The sequence below is a fragment of the Lagopus leucura genome, unplaced genomic scaffold, assembly GCF_019238085.1.
Source record: "Lagopus leucura isolate 7727_CA_CO unplaced genomic scaffold, USGS_WTPT01 229-6_obj-0_obj, whole genome shotgun sequence".
Lineage (NCBI taxonomy): Eukaryota > Metazoa > Chordata > Aves > Galliformes > Phasianidae > Lagopus > Lagopus leucura.
The window spans coordinates 37,819-53,799 of NW_024968269.1; the positions used below are offsets into that span (position 1 = coordinate 37,819).

The 15,981-nt window shown below is 63.4% G+C and overlaps 2 protein-coding genes across 13 annotated transcripts; both read right to left on the minus strand.

The window, feature by feature from the left end:
• Positions 1-34: 34 nt before the first annotated feature.
• On the minus strand, positions 35-3,001 carry MCRS1 (microspherule protein 1). Of its 2 annotated transcripts, none has more exons than XM_042894425.1 (13): positions 2,685-3,001; positions 2,474-2,606; positions 2,005-2,163; positions 1,773-1,882; positions 1,594-1,702; positions 1,351-1,489; positions 1,187-1,262; positions 1,077-1,105; positions 879-971; positions 715-797; positions 543-630; positions 333-460; positions 35-254 (listed from the first exon to the last, which is right to left on the minus strand). In XM_042894425.1, exons 1-13 carry the CDS (start codon positions 2,984-2,986, stop codon positions 168-170), a joined length of 1,536 nt encoding a protein of 511 aa, XP_042750359.1. In that variant the 5' UTR covers positions 2,987-3,001; the 3' UTR covers positions 35-167. The 2 variants fall into 2 exon arrangements, with proteins under 2 accessions (XP_042750359.1, XP_042750360.1); XM_042894426.1 differs by having other exon boundaries at positions 1,806-1,882; positions 2,685-2,914.
• A 191-nt stretch (positions 3,002-3,192) lies between these two features.
• Positions 3,193-15,772, minus strand: ITGA7 (integrin subunit alpha 7). 11 transcript variants are annotated; one of them, XM_042894414.1, is made up of 26 exons: positions 15,553-15,772; positions 13,835-13,962; positions 13,634-13,713; positions 13,289-13,544; positions 12,519-12,650; positions 12,270-12,389; positions 10,970-11,177; positions 10,365-10,558; positions 10,189-10,277; positions 9,972-10,099; positions 9,589-9,684; positions 9,429-9,490; positions 9,177-9,346; positions 8,866-9,015; positions 8,681-8,793; positions 8,417-8,615; positions 7,289-7,372; positions 7,137-7,216; positions 6,975-7,052; positions 6,799-6,901; positions 6,522-6,698; positions 6,355-6,447; positions 5,726-5,839; positions 5,543-5,641; positions 5,345-5,470; positions 3,193-4,267 (listed from the first exon to the last, which is right to left on the minus strand). In XM_042894414.1, exons 1-26 carry the CDS (start codon positions 15,726-15,728, stop codon positions 4,085-4,087), a joined length of 3,438 nt encoding a protein of 1,145 aa, XP_042750348.1. In that variant the 5' UTR covers positions 15,729-15,772; the 3' UTR covers positions 3,193-4,084. The 11 variants fall into 11 exon arrangements, with proteins under 11 accessions (XP_042750348.1, XP_042750353.1, XP_042750352.1 ...); XM_042894415.1 differs by lacking the exon at positions 3,193-4,267 and adding an exon at positions 4,274-5,021; XM_042894419.1 differs by lacking the exon at positions 12,519-12,650.
• Positions 15,773-15,981: the final 209 nt, after the last annotated feature.

The window sequence follows — 15,981 nt, forward strand, 5'->3', positions numbered from 1 at the left end:
TTACCTCCCCTCCCTTCCCAACGAGCCACAGGTGTGAGGGTAAAACACTTTTATTTGCAGGCCCACAAGCTTGGGGCCAGGGGAGGGAGAGGCCCACCCCCCTCCAGCTGAGGGGAGCTCTCTCCTTGTAAGGCTGGGGGGGGATGTAGCAGAGCAGCCCCCTCTCCTCACTGCTGGGCCATCTTGGCTGCCTCCGTCTTGATGAGCGTGATCAGGTCCTGGTTGATGAGGAAGACGAAGCGGAGGCTGGCAATCTGCAGGTAAAGGGGGGAAGTGAGCAGGACTGGACCCCTCCTATGGCCCTGAGACCCCTCACCACCCCCCACGCTCACCTCCACCACAGAATTGTTGTTGAGCTTCCACTTGTTGCCACCAAGCACAGGACGGCCATCGATGTAAATGGGGCGCCGGCCCTCGTTAGCAATGAAGAAGTCCCCATTGTTCTTCAGCTTGATGACGCCTTAGGGGGGCAATGCAGGGGGAGGGGAGCACAGCTGCTGCGCCCTTGAGTTCCCCCAAACCCGCCCAGCCCTGCTCCCTACCCTGCTTGCGAGAGATCTTCCAGGCCGGTCCCTCCAACGCCAGGTCCACATCAATCTGGTTGTCCTTCGTGGCTCTGCCCAGTGTGATCTGAAGAAAGGGGAGCATAAGAAGGCTGGAGGAGCTCACTGGGATGAGCAGAGCTCTGCTGGGGGCCTCAGCCCCCCCCCTCACCTCTCGAGAGCGCATGAGATACCGCACCATGCGGCCCCGCAGCACGGCCAGTGTCTGGCTGTCAAAGTCTGGGGAGTTCATGCCTGAAGGGAGAAGCAGAGAGGAGGGCTGATGAAAGGAAGGACAGATGGACAGTCAGACAGCCTCCTGCACTCAACTCTCACCTGTGATGCTGTCAACTAACACCTGCCACTTGTGCAGCTCCTGCTCCAGCTGCCGGATCTCCCGTTTCTGGCGGCGGTCGGCCACAGTCAGCTCTGGAAAAAGGGGAAAGAAAAGAGTGAGAGGGGAACACACCCCCACCCCCCGCCAAGTCAGACTGCTCGGATTCCGCTGTGCAGTGGGGTGCGGGCTGAACTCACCATGCTCCAGCACATCATCCCGCACATCCCTGCAGAGGAGGAGGAGGATCAGAGAATACCATCTGGAGCACCCCCTGCCTCCCCCCCTCAGGGCTCCCCCCAAACCTCACTTCAGCTTGCTGTCATCCAGCATGTCCTCAGCATCCGAGAAATTGAGCACTTGGTCCCCCTTGGGGAGCGGCTGCACTGGAAAGAGCAGGAGGGAAGGGAGTGCACAGGTGGGGGGACACAGAGAGGGAGACACAGGAGGCACGGGGAGGGGAGCTGGGCTCACCGGTTTGGTCATCCAGAAGGTAGTACTGCTTCATGAGCTGCCAGTGCAGCTGCAGGGCCTTGGCTGTCCTGGAGGGGTAGAAGACATCGGGGTGCTTGTGGAGAAGCTCCTGGAAGGTGTCGAGTGTGGGCTGGCTCATCTGCAGAGAGGACAAAGGACACGTGGCACAGAGGATGCCCACGGAAAAGCAGATGCCAGCATGAAGCCCTACCTACAACAAGCCCTGGCCCCACAGGCTCTTACCGATCCCACTTTGTTCAGCAGCTGCTCCTCAGCTTTGCTGAACAGCACCTTGCTCTGGATGGCAGCGATGGCCTCAGGGTGCAGCTGGCGCATGGCCTGGCAGGCCAACCTGAGGGGAATGCGGCATGAGAACCCCCTCTGAGGGCAGCTCTGCCCTCCAGCACCAGTCCCACACTCACTTGGAGATGATGGGGTCGTAGAGCAGTGCGTACCAGCGCTCCTGGATCTCCCGCAGGTTGAAACGGCAGCTGAACTTCACACCCAGGTGCACAGACGTGAGGTCGTTGGTCTGGAAAAGCCCTCAGATGAAAGAAAAGCTACAAATACCACCACAGCAAGAGCCTCCAGAGCACAGTGAGCCCTGGGGCCATGGGGGTTGGATCTAGGGCTTTGGGAGGGGAAGGGTCAGACCTGCAGCACAGCATTGATAAGCAGGAGGTCATCAGCAGGCTTCCAGCGGCCCAGGTCCTTGGTCACCTGCAGGGGCTGTTTGCTCTTCTTCATCCGCTTGGCAAGGCTGGGGGCCGGGACGGGGCTGGGCGCCACAGGAGTGGACACAGACTTTGAGACCTGGGGAGACAGTGTGGGGTGGAAGGATCACCTCAAGGGGAAATGGAGTGACTTCAAGGGAGAGGGTGGGGAGGGGTCTCCCCGAAAGCACTGGGGATCCTCCTGAGGAATGGAGGGGGTCCCCTCCCTGAGGAACTGTGGGGTCCCCCTGACAGCGCCTCCTCCTCAAGGGACAGTGAGTCTCCCTGGGGAGCACTGGGGGTCTCCACTCTGAAAGGTGGTGGGGGGTCACCCCAAAGGGACAGTGGGGTCCGTCAGAGCCCCCTCCCACCCCCTCTTGCCCCCCCCCCTCAGCCTTCCCACCCCTCACCTTCTTCTTCTCGCTGGAGGACGGCTCACTGCCCGAGCAGCGCCCCGGCTCCACGCCCCCCTTGGCCCGGCTGGAGGACTTGGCCAAGCTGCTCTCTACCAACTCATCGTCGAACTTCTTCCGCTTGATGAACCTGGGCCGAAGGAAGCAGCGATGGGCCCCGTGCCCCTAACTCTCCCCCCCCACACACCCTCACCCCCATCCCCCGTACCGTGAAGAGCTGCGGCGCTTCGGGACGGCTCCAGAAGCCTGGGCCGAGCCCCGTTTCGGCCCCGCCAGCGGCTCCTCGTCCTCGGAGCGACTCGCCGCACCCGACGCCATCAGAGGAGCGCTCCGGAGGGGTCCTGCGACCGTTACGGGGCCCCCGTTGGGGACCTCAGCTTCCCCGGGCCCCACCGCGGCCTCACCATCCCCTCGACAGCGTCCGCCGGGAAGCCGCCATGGATAACTACTTCCGGGCGCCACCGGAAGCTCCTCTGACGTCACTGACTCTGCGACATCTTGCGGCGCCATCTTGGTTGAGGGCGGAGTTGTGCCCGAGTCATTGCGAGCACGGAGGCGACCGGAGCCCCCCGGAGGGCAGAGATGGGGATGAGGACAAGGAAGGGGGCGGGGCAGGGAGTGCCACCGTTGACCCCGCACCCACGATCCCGCCCGCGCACGGAAATGGCCTCAGGGCCGCGCCCATCGTGTCCGAGCTGCAAGAAACGAGGCTGGCACCGTGGGGGCTTCTCCTTTTATTGGGAAGAGCGGCACTTGCGTGGGGGGTGAGGTGTCCCTGTGGGGCTGAGCCACTGCCGTGGGGCTGGGCTGTTCCTAGGGGGGCACAGGCAGCAGTTTAGGGCTGAGGAGTCCCTGGGGGATACGACAGCAGACAGCGCCGTAGGGATGTGCCAGCCCAATAGGGCAGAGCCAGGCCCATAGGGTCCTGGGGGGTTGAGCTGTCCCAGTAGGGCACAGCTGTCCTTTGTGGGGGCAATCTGTCCCTTTAGGGGCAAGCCAGCCCTGTGTGGCCGTGCCAGCACCTTGGAGACAAGCCTTGTACTGTGGAGCTGAGCTGACCCTTTAGGAGCCATCACTTAGGGTTAAAGCCGTGCTCGTAGGATGGGGCCGTACCTATAGGGCTGAGTCTCTGTACCCTTTGAGGAAAAGTCATCACTTTGGAGAAGTGCCATCCCCTAGGGGACATGCCCTGTTCAATGGAGCTGAGCTGACCCTCTGGGACAAGCCACCACCTTGGTGCAGAGCCATGCTTATAGGGCAGGGCCATCCCTTAGGGCTGAGTTGTCCTTATGCCCTTTGGGGACAAGCCAGCCTCTTGGGGCAGAGCCATCCCCATGCAATGGGGTTGACTCTGTAGGGCTGAGCTGTGGGGCTGTGCCATCCCTTTGGGGACGAGCCATGCCCTGAAGCCGAGCTGTCCCTGCGGTCCTGTCCCACTGCAAGCAATTCTGAGTGTGCCCGGTCAGGGCGGGCGTGCACAGCAACACGTATGTGTGCATCCCCAAATGTCACCAGAGGGTCCTTCCTCAGGGCATGGCCAGCAGCAGAGGGGGGGTCCCGCATGCAGCAGCCCCCTGCGGTCCAGCAGCATGATCGGTGTCCCTGGGGTTATGCTGAGCTGGGGGTGACGTGCCCATCGCTGGGCTCGCTCCAGTTCACAGCCCATTCCTTCCTCTGGATGGTGCCCATCTTCTCCTCGCGGAACTGCTGCCTCTCCTCCCGTGGGATCTTCACAGCGTGGTACTGTGGCACGGCCGGCGGCACGTAGCGTGCCCGGCGGAAGAAGCCCAACTGCGGGGAGCAGCGGGTCAGCACCACGGCGACGGCATCAGGGCCACAGCTTGGCCATAAGGCAGCACATGGCCAGCTGGGTTTGGGTATGGGCCCCATCTGCCCACAGCTTTGTGCCCACCAGTCCCTCTGTGGCACAGGGCAGCGCTTTACACTAGTGCTGCACCAGCCCTTGCACATCCAAGTGCTGGTGCTGCAAATCCTTGCACGTCCTGGCTTGGCATTGCAAACCCTGGTGCAACCGTGCACCACACACTGCAAGCCCTCACACGTCCTGCTGCCCTGAGTCTGCAGACCCTCCTCCATCCACCCTGACGCTGCAAACCCTGGCACAACCACACACTGGCACTGCAAACCCTCACCCACCCATGCACCAGCACTGCAAACCCCTGCACAACCACACAGCAAACCCTTGCACAACAACACAGCAGCAACGCAAACCTGCTATCCCCAACGCTGAAACCCCTCCTCTTCCCACCCTACTGCTGCAAACCCTTGCACAACTGCAAGCAGAGCCTGCAAGCCCTTGTCACTCCGCCTGGGCACACTGCATGCCCTCACACACGCGTGCAGGAGGCAGCACACCCGTGCACACCCGTGCTGGTTGCTGGCGGCCCGGGGTGGGAGCAGCCCCGTGTTACCGCTGGCCCTGCAGCGCCTGTTTGTCCACCTCTGAGGGCTGCAGCCCCCGACGTGCCCGGTAATAATTAGCAGTGTAGCGGGAGGTTGGGCTGCTCCGCTTGAAGAAGCCGCACTGAGGAGGGAAGTGAGAAGGTGAGGAAGGGCACGGCCAGCTGGGGGGGGGGGCAGCACGGCATGGCACCACGGGGCTTGGCACCGCAGTGATCCTACAGCGTGGCACAGCGCTGCACGGCACAATGTGGCACGACGTGGCACTGTAGTGGGCCAAAAGCGTGGCATGACATGGCATGGCAAAACGGAGATGGCACAGCACGGCACTGCACGGCACAGGGCACAGCGTGGCCAAAATAGCAGAGCACAGCTCAGGTCAGGTGGCACAGCATGGCACAGGACAGCCAGGGAGGGGACATATCCTGACCTCACCCCATCGCTCACCTTCCAGAGGATGAAGATCAGCAGTGCCAGAACCAGGATGCCGGCCAGCACAGCCAGCAGGATGACCCACCAGGGCACACCGCCAGCCACCGCCACGCCGGGGTCCAGGTAGATGGTGACAGGGATCTGGTGACAGCAGCACCGGTCAGAGGGCTGCAGGGAGGGGGTAGGGGACAGGAATGGGGCACAGGGCCAGACCTGCGTGGAAGCGTCCTTCAGCACCAGGTTCTTGATGGAAGAGGTCACCGAGACACTGGCGCGCACAATCAGCTCCACCGAAGTGACGGCCAGGTATTCCTGCAGCAGTGGGGCGTGGGATGGAGCGTGGGATGGGGTGAAGCCCTGCATGGCCCCAAAGATTCATCCCTGTCTCTGTCCTACCTCCAGGAAGGTGCTGTTCCAGAGCCGCCCGCGTGCAGTCAGCACAGCAGCGCGCTCGAAGCTGTAGAGGGGGCAGCGGAATGCCATGCAGCGCGCAGTGCCCTGGGCACAGTCCTGTGGGATGGAGGGGTTGGGGGGGGGGGGGGTCACAGCATGGCTGCACACCGCAGGAGTTGGAGCACCCCAGGGATGGAAAAAAGCCCAGAGATGGGCGAATCCCAGCAATGGGAGCAGCCCAGGAAAGTGAACGACCCAGGAATGAGAAAATCCCAAAAGTGAGAGTAAGCCAAGGATGGAAATACCCGAGAGTGGGAGAATCCCAGCAACGGGAGCAGCTTAGGAATGACAGCACCCCAGGGATGGAAAAAAATCCAAGAGTGAGAGTGTACCAGGGATAGAAATATCCCAAGAGTGGGAAAATCCCAGCTCTGGGATTGCTAGGAACCCAATCCTAGGAATGGAGATCCCACAACAGTAGGAGCACCCCAGGGACAGGAGCACACCGGGGATGGGAAAGCCTCAGGGATGGGAACACCCTAAGAGTGGGAGAATCCCAGCAGTGCTCCCAGAGATGGGAGCACCTTAGGAAGGGAGCACCCCGGGGATGGCAGCACTGCAGCCCCACTCACCAGCGTGACATTCCTCCTCCTTTCAGCGGGCGCTGGCACCCACCAGGACTCCACAGCAGGCTCCTCGGTGACCTCAGCCTCTCCCGGTGGCTCCTGGATGATAAAGACACGCGTGGGTTGGGCTGCCTGCCAGCCCCATCCCCACCACCCTCAGCTCCCCCATATACCAACGCCAGGCGCAGGGGATTGGCAGCAGGGCTGCACACTGTCTGCAGTCCCGGTGCAGCCAGCAGCTCCAGCTGCAGCGGGTAAAGCAGCCACTTCCCATTGCTGAGCTCGTGTGGCCACAGCAGGTTGAGGAAGGCTGAGCCTAACGTCTTCAGCGACGGGCCCCGGTTGGACACCTGTAGGGTGATGCATTACCAAGGGATCCATGGGGTTGCGATCCCCCAGCCCCACAGGATGCTCATATGGGGCTGAGCCCCCCCGGCGCTCCCCACTCACCGTCACCTCGAAGAGCACAGCGCTGCCCACCTGGCTCTCGCGCCGCACCGCGCTCTCACCCCGCACTGTCCCCCCAAAGAAGAGCCGGGGAGGCACCGCCACGCTGCGGGGACAGCAGGGTCAGTGCAGCCCTGGGAGGGGAGGGGATTGCAGCCCCCCACCCCATTTCCACTCACCCCGTCACCGAGAGGGGCAGCTCGATGACCACACGCGCCCGGGCCACCACCGGCTCCAGGGTTGGCTGCTCGCTGATCCTGGGGACAACAAAGGAGTTGGGGTGGGGGGCATCACAGAGCCTCTCAATCCCCTTTTTCCCCCCCCCCTCCAGTGCGGCTCACGTGGACAGGGCCAGCTCCACTGCCAGGTCGGTGGTCTGCAGGGTGATGCCCAGAGTGCTGAGGATAAGGTAGAAGCGCACCTGGAGGACGCAGGGTGAAGGTTGGGGTCAAAGCTGGGGGGGTTGGACAGAGGTTTTGGGGGGCGCACTCACCTGGGCTCCACGTTTCATGGGGTTCCCCAGCTCACACTCCACCTGCGAGCCGTTCTGGTTGGCAAGGCACACCACTGGCTTGTCCTGGGGGCAGAGAGCCATCTCAAACTCCAGTACCCCAGAGACCCCTGGAACCAGCCCCATCCCAGACCCTAAGCAGCCCCAGAATCCCTGAAACCTGCTCTGTCCTGAAGCCCAGCCAACCCTGAGCCCTCAAGGACCAACCTCATCCCAAACCCCAGCATCCCTGGGATACCCAGAACCAGCCCCATCCCCACCCCAAACTTCTGCGCCCCAGAACCAGCCTTGTCCCAAAATACGGCATCCCTGAGGCTGCCAGGACCAACCCTATCCCAAAACCAGAACCACAGAATCCCAGAGACCAGCCCTGTCCCAAATCCCAGCATCTCCAGGACGTGCTGTACCAACTTCATACCAAACCCAGACACCTCAGAAACCCAAGAACCCCAGGACCTCCCCTCCCCCGAACACCAGCCCTCCAGAATCAGCTCCACCACAAACCCCAGCATCCTGGAACCCTCAGGAAAAAAACAGCATCCCTGGGACCCCTTGGTCCAGCCCCATTCCAAACACTGGCACCTCAAGACCCGGCCTCATCACAAAACCCAGCTTGCCTGAGATCCCCAGGATCAACCCCATCCCAAATCCGAGCAGATCTCCCAGAATTCCTGCAACCCCCTCTGTCCAAACCCCAGCATCTCTGGGACCCCCAGAACCAGCCCATTCCCAGTGCCCCCAAAACCGGCCCCATCCTAAAACCCAGCATCCCCAGAACCAGCCCTATCTCAAAACCCAGACCTCCCAAACCAGCCCCATCCCCAAATACAGCACTCCCAGAAACAGCATCATCCCAAACCCAGCACCCCCAGAACCAGCCCCATCCCAAAACCCAGTTCCCCCAGATCCAGCCTCATCGCCCCATCCCCAAACCCAGGCCCTCCAGAACCAGCCCCATCCCTGAACCCAGCACCCCCGGCACCAGCCCCATCCCCGTACCCCCCACCCTCCCATCCATCCGTAGCCCTGCATCCATCCCAACCCCTCACACCCCAGGATCACCCCCCCCCCCCCTCACCCCCGCCCCCCCCCCCCCTCCCCCACCCCCCCCGGTGCTGTGCGGCCATCGTAGGGTCGCACGGCGGAGTAGGGCAGCTCCTGGGGGAAGCGGGCAGTGAGCACAGCCTCGTGGGCATCATCCCCATCCCGCTGCGGCTCCGTGGGGTCCGAGGGCATGTTGGTGACATGGATCTCCAGGGCCACGTCCTTCTGGTCGCTCATGGCGAAGATAGCGGTGCCATCCTCACCCCTGTGACAGCCCCTGTGAGCTCCCCGTGCCTTGTGGGATGGGGACAGTGTGGGGACAACGCTCACTTGGGTAGGGGCAGGAAATCAGCGTCTCCCAGGCGGGTGCAGAACTGGAAGCGCAGCTGCAGGTTGCTCTGGCAGATCTTGTCATCCCCGCAGCCCTGCTTCAGAAAGTGCACCTGCAAAGGGACAAGCGTTGGATGGAATGCCTGGAGCTGGCCCCATAGCCGGCCCTATAGCCGGCCCCTCACCTCGGTGCGGTGGCTGCTGGGTTGCTGTGGGCTGAGCACAGGGGGCACGGGAGGCAGGGTGGCACTCCGACTGCGCCGTGGTGTCCCAGCCCCCTGGATGCCATAGGCAAGGGTGACGGCGATGGGGCGCAGTTTGTCACGGATGCTGTCCTGCAAAGGTGAGGAGGGATGCAGGATGGGGATGGAGACAGGATGGGAACGGGATAGGAATGGGAACAGGGATAGGGATGGGACAATGGGGATGCGGATAAGATGGGGATAATGGCAAGGATGAGTGGGACAAGGTGGCAATGGGGATAACAGGCACTCACCTGGAGCTGGAAGGTGGCAGTGGTGCAGGTGCGTGCGTGCTGCTGGGGCAGCTCCACGGTGTGGGAGAACTGGTGCTCAGGATCCGAGGGCCGACGGCCCAGGAAGGTGACACGGGGGGGGTGACCCAACCGTCGGCGCTCCGTGTCGGCATCAAACACGTATTCCAGCACTGGTGGGAGAGGGAAGGGGCCGTGTTGGGGTCCCCCCCGCCAACCCAGGGACCCCTGTCCCCTATCCCTGTGTGTGCTCACCCAGGGGGGGGCTGTAGCTGGCAGGGGTGGCTGTGTAGCTGAAGCATGCTTGGACATCCACACTGTGGAGATGTGGGATGGGGAGAAGGTAGGGGGATGAGATAAGGGAGCGCTGACTCCTCCAGCTGCAGTGTGGGGCTGAGGGATGGGTGGCACCCACCAGATGCCCTCCTGGTGCTGGCAGTTGCTCTGCTCCAGGTCGATGTTGGCGGGGAGCAGGGAGACGTTCCGGGAGATGTAGACCACTGGACGAGCTCTGTGGGGGGAGCATAGGAGTGCTGGGTGGGAGGCAGACCCCCAGTCACTGCCTCAGCACCTGCGCCCTGCAACTGAGGACCCCCGGCTGCAACTGGGGACCTCTGGGTCAGGGATTGCACCAGGGGAGAGGGGATGATGGGACCTTGGGGTGAGGATACTTGGAGGCGGGGGGTGGGTTAGAGTTAGAGTGAGGGGATGCTCAGGAATGGGGGATGCTCAGAGTGAGGGGATGCTCAGGGATGGGGGTGGCCAGTTTGGGGCCAGGTGCCCACAGTGGGCACTCACCTGTACAGCACCACAGTGTCAGACAGGGAGCCAACGAGCAGGTCGGGGTAGAGGTTCCCATCCACATCAACCCCCCCGGAGAGCGCGTACCCAAAAGTTGTCACCCCCACGCCTTCCCCATCCAGCACCTGGGGATGAGGACAGCCGTGACACTGGGAACAGTGGGGAGCAATGGGTGACACCCCAATCCCCCCCCCTCCCGCCTCATACCACCCACCTGAGCCGGTTTCACCACGATGCCCAACTTGCTGCCATGGTAGATGTATACCTTGCCAGCACCGTCAAACGGGGCTCCCACAGCCAGGTCTGGGAGGGCAGGAGCAGTGAAGGGAGGGCACAGCAGCACAAAGTGGGACACCAGAGCCCTCCCTCTCCCCCCCCTCATCTCCTCACCCTCAAAGCCATCCAGGTTGAGGTCACCAGCGGTGCCCAGGGCGATGCCAAACATGGAGCCATGGGTGCCGGTGAGGCGCAGGGGGGTGGCAGCATCCCAGTGCCCCGCGGGGTTGATGTAGACATAGGCAGCCCCCCCGATCTCAGCCTTGCGCTCGAAGAAGTGGGGAGCCCCCACCACCAAGTCCATCCAGCTGTGGGCACGGTGCGTGCATCACCCTCTGGGACCACCCTTGGGTGGCACCGGTGTACCGTAGCACCGTGGCACCAAAGCACTGTGGCACCACGGCATCAAAGCAGCATGGCACAGCAGCACCGAATCACAGCGGCATCAAGGCAGCAAGGCATTGTGTTACCAAGACACCACGGCTCTGATGCACCATGGCACCAACACACCACAGCTCTGACACACCATGGCACCAACACACCATGGCACCAGGGCTCTGACACACCATGGCACCACTGTACCAGGGTGTCAAGGCACCAAGACACCATGGAACCAACACACTTTGGCACTGAGGTACCCTGGTACCAAAGCAATGTGGCACCACAGTGCTATGGCACCAAGACAACACGGCACCAAAGCTCCACGGCACTGCACTCACCCATCGCTGTTGAGGTCCAGCACTGCCAGTGCGTAGCCAAAGGCAGATGTGAGCTGCTCTCCGGTCAGCACAGCCTCGGGCACCAGGCGGTGTGCGCTGTCACGGCGCAGGATGACCACAGCACCCGTGTGGTTGGCACGTGGTGCCCCACTGACAAAGCTCAGCTCCCGGCGCCGCGTCAGCCCCGCTCCCGAATCCACTGAGAATCCTGTGGGTAAATGGGGTGGGAGAGAAGTCGGTGCCCACCCCACCCCCGCAGCCCCCCCACCCCGTGCCTCCCATCCGTCCATCTGTCCGTCTCTCTCTCTCTGCTCAGCCTGCCGGGTGTGAGGTCTGCCCGAGGTGGGGTCTGCCCTGGTGTTTGGATGGGCGAAAATGGGGATGGGGGCCTCGCTTGTGCCTCAGTGTCCCTGCTCTGTGCTCCTTGCATTTTAGGGGGTGGGGGTTCACCTCCAGTTCTGGCGCAGGGGAAAGCAGGGGTGAGCGAGGAATGGCCCCCTCCCCACATGGCTGGAAGGGAAGATTTTGGGGACAGAGCTGCTCGACCCAGAGCACCCGTCTCACCCTCCCCAGCTGCAGATGCAGAGCCCCCAGCAGAATCCCCGCATTCCCCATCAGCAGCAGCAGTGCCTGATCCCCCCAGCAGCACAGCACAGCCTTGCCCAGCCCCTTCCCCAGCCCCCTAAGCCTCCCAGCAGGATGCACCCCACATGCAGAAACATCACAGGGGGGGAAAGCACAGAGAGCGGGGGGGGGGGGGGGGGGGGGGCAGGCCAGGCTTAGTGCACAGGTGGGACCCCAGGGACTCCCCCCCTCCCCAGGGCAACCTCAACCCCGAGCCTGGCCATGCCCCCAGCACAGCAGCGGGACATGGAAAGGTCATGAACAGCCACAGGGACAGAGATGGGGACAAGGGGAACCAACACGGAGGGCAGAGGGGAAGGGTGCGGACGGGGCACAGGCACAAAATGGACCCAAATGTTTCCAAGCATGAAGTGTGGTGTGGGGTGGTACACAGCAGTGCGTGTGCGTGGTGGGGTGTGCAAGGGGCTGGGTGTGCACGAGATGTGCTCTGTTCATGCATGTGGATGAGGTGCATGCAGAGCAAGAAGCGTGCAAAGAGAAGTGTGTGCGTACCCGACCGTGCACAGATCTGCACGCACGCTTGGGGCTGCAGCCCTGCTCCACTCTGCTCTGCACAGACAGGGGGGAGGGAGGAGACGGGGACACACACACACACACAGGGCTGTGGGGTGGCACACGGGGACGCGGCGTGCTTGGCACTGCCACGCGTACGAACCCAGGTAGCTATTCTGGGGCACATCGCCCGCTGCGCCGGGCACCTTCTCGTTGGGGTCTGGGCTTTTGTACACCAGCTGGTCGGGATCTGAGCTATCAATGTTTGTCACAAACAACAAACCTGCACCCACGTCGGGGCCGAGAGAGAAAGAGAGAGGGCGTCAGTTGGGGCATGAGACGGGGCAGGCTGGAGCCGGGCAGGGGGGACTTGGGGGTCCCCACGCCGTGCCGGGCTCCGCCATGCCCGTACCGAAGTAGCTGTTGGCGGGCACAGGGATGAGCGAGGGGTCCTGGTCCTTCTCGCCCCCAGCTTCATAGGGGCCGTCGTCGTAACGCAGGAGATCGAGGGAGCTCTGGTTTAGCAGCTCCACACGCATGTTCCCTGCGGAGCCGAGGAGGGGTCAGAGGGGTCTGGGGGGACCCTCCTGGGGAGCACATGGGCTAAGGGTGCACGGAGAGGTGCAGGTGGGGTGCGGGAGATGCCCCTGCGTGGGCACCCCGATGCACAGATACATGGACACAGCCATGCATGGACACATGGACACACGGACGCAGCCCCGTGAGCTCACGCAGCATGCACACACCTCTGTGCTCACACGCAGCATGAGCGTGCATCTCTGTGTGCATGCACTTACCCACGTGTACACAGCCGTGCTCACAAGGCGCACACACACACACCTTTGCTCACACACACAGCGTGAATGCTTGTGTGCCTTCACATGCATGCACACACCCGCGCTCGCAAAGCCTGCTCACACCTCTGTGCTCACACGCAGCACAGATGTGTGCATCTCTGCCTGCACACACACACCCACATGCACACAGCCGTGCCCACACTGCACACAGCTCCTTACCTCGCACACACAGCATGAATGCAGCCACGTGCACGCAGCAGGCAGCTCACACACACTCAGAGCACACAGGGCACTTCCATGCACTCACATGCTCACACCCACTACCCATGCTTGTGCACACCCACCCTCTTGCACACCCATCCACCCCACGCCTCCCCACACCCACCTTTCCAATTATAGGTGCCGGGCGCCCCAAAGAGGACGTAGTGCTGATCGGGGCTGAATGCTGCAGCCAAGCCCTGCTGGCAGAACCCGAAGCGGTCGTGGCCCTGCGGCCGCCCCTCGCAGAACTTCCACTCTCCACCATCCAGCTCGTCGTGCACCCTGAGGTCCTGGCTCAGCACGAAGCAGCGCCCGATCACATCCCTCGTCTCCAGCGGCTGCTGCACGCGGTTCCGAGCTTCGTACCGATGGGCACAGGTCTGGGTTTGAGCACTGGGGGGTCAACATCATGCAGCTCCAGGACCCCCCTTTCCCCTTCTCTCCCCACAGCGCTCCCCCTCATGCTCACCACGATCTTGCCACCAGCGCCCTGGCTCTTCACGCTCACCCCCAGCCACTGGTTCTCTTTGCTCTCTCTTTGCAGATCCACTTTTTGAAGGGGACACATAGGCAGCATCACTCCTGTGCCTCCCCCCACTCACCACCCCCTCTTCAGCCCCACTGCCCCACGCAATAGGGCTGCGAGCCCCCACTTGTATATCCCCCTCACCTCCCTCATCAATGGGCACCCGCCAGCAGTCGGAGGGCTCGGGGGTCAGCGGGCAAGCAAAGAGCCCCCCCGTCCTGTTGGCCGCTTGGCTGGGCAGCGCCGGCGCCTGGGGGGCTCCCACCAGCAGCCTGCAGGGATGGGAAACCCCATTTCAGGGCAAGGGAACCCCCCCTCCAGGATCGCTGCCATGCACAAGCGTGTGAATTGCACGCACGCTGCCGGCGTTGCACGCTCAGACCTCCTCTTTGCATCCTCCCCATTGACCTGCCACCCCCTCACAGCTGTCCCTGGGCCCCCACACTGATCTGAAGGTGGAGGGAGGGGCATGCTGGCCAGGCTGCACCATGCATGCATGCCCAGCTTGGTGCCAGCCCAGCAGAACTGCTGTGATCACAGCATGGCAGAGCCCAGATCTCAGCACATCCCATCCCCCAACCTGACCCCCCTGCAGCCCCCCCAGGTCCCGTGAGGACAATGCTGGGACGTGCCTCACTGTACCCGCAGGAGCACAGCAGCGGCAGAACCCCGTGGCCATGGGGCACCCAGGCACCCCCATGCCTCTCCCTGGAGACCGGTGGCCTCGAGACAAAAGGGAGCCCCAGGAGAGCTGAGCTGGTAAAAATAAACTGGAATTCACTCAAAATAACTCAGCAGCAACATGTCCAAAAAAGGAGGGAGGCAAAAAGAGACATGGGAGCGGCCCCCAGCACCGGGCAGTGCCCAGGGTGCCCAGGCCAAGGAACCAACTAAGGAGGCTGAGCACAGCCCCAAGGGGGGTTGCCATGGGGGTGGACGAGGGTGCTGGTGCGCAGTGCCCGGTGCTGCGCCCCATTCTTGGTGCTGGTGCCATATCCAGTGCTCAGCACCAAGCCCAGTGCCACGCTCAGTGCCCTGTGCCATGCCCAGTGCAGGCACCATGCCCAGTGCAGTGCTCAGTGCCACGCTCAGTGCCCGGTGCCGTGCTGCAGTCTCCCTGTTGGTGCTGTGTCCAATGCTGTTCCTGATGCTGCTGCCACGCCTGGTGCTATGCCTGCTTCCGTGCCTGCTTCCCATCCCACTGCCGCGCTCAGTGGTCGATGCCATGCCCAGTTCTTGGTGCTGGTGCTGTGCCCGGTGCCCCTGCCATGCCCATGCTGCACACGGTGCCATGTTTGGTGCCGAGCCCTGTGCCACGCTCAGTGCCCGGTTCCTGGTGCCGGTGCTGTGCCCGGTGCCGTGCTCAGTTCCCGGTGCCGTGCTCAGTTCCCGGCACACAACTCGATGCCAGCAGCTCTCCAAGCACCTGCCCAAGAACTCCGCTACCGGGAGCGAAAATAACCCCGGGGCGGGCGCCAGGAATGCGGAGAGGCGGCAGCGGAGCCGGGCGGATTGGGGCGGCGGTGACACCGCGCCGGAGCCACAGCCGGGGCGCTCCGGGTTCGGGCAGCGTGCGGGACCCCGAGGTGCGGGACCCCACGGCTGAGGGACGCCATGGTGTGGGACCCCACGGCTGCAGCTCCGGCCCCCCCCCGCCCCCCCACCCCCGGTGCCGGCGGCTCCCGTGGCACGCGGGTGGGCGTTGGGCATCTCCGCGCCGGGCACTGCGCGCAGGCGATGGGGCGGGGAGGCAAACTGCTGAGATCACCTTCAGTTCCCCACAAAGCCCCAAATCCCACCCCATCTCCGTACAGCGCTCCCCGTTAATAAGCCGGGGAGGGGGGGAAGGGGGTCCCGCTCACCAGCTGGCCGGCTCGGGGCTGAGCTGCCGGTGTAAAGCCACCGAGAAACCGAAGAGGCTGCCCCGGGTTCCGTCCTTCAGCAGAGTGTTGGCAGCGTCCAAGTTGAAAGCTGCGGTGCCCATCAGCTGCAGGCAGAGCCACGGCACGAACAGCCCCGGGAGGGACAGCCCCGCCATGCCCGCACCGCACCGCACCGCACCGCACCGCACCGCTCCGCTGCGGTCCGCCCACCGCCCTCGCGGTCCCGGCTAAGCACAGCCCCCCCCCCTCCCTCCCCTGGGGACACGGGGCGGTGACACAGCACGGGGGGTGGGGGTGGAAGGGAACACACATCAGTGACAGTGACACAGAGCTGTGACATCGCACGGGGACACCGCGCTGCGCTCTGACCGCGCCCGGCGCTCCTCAGCCGCTGCAGTGATTGCGCTT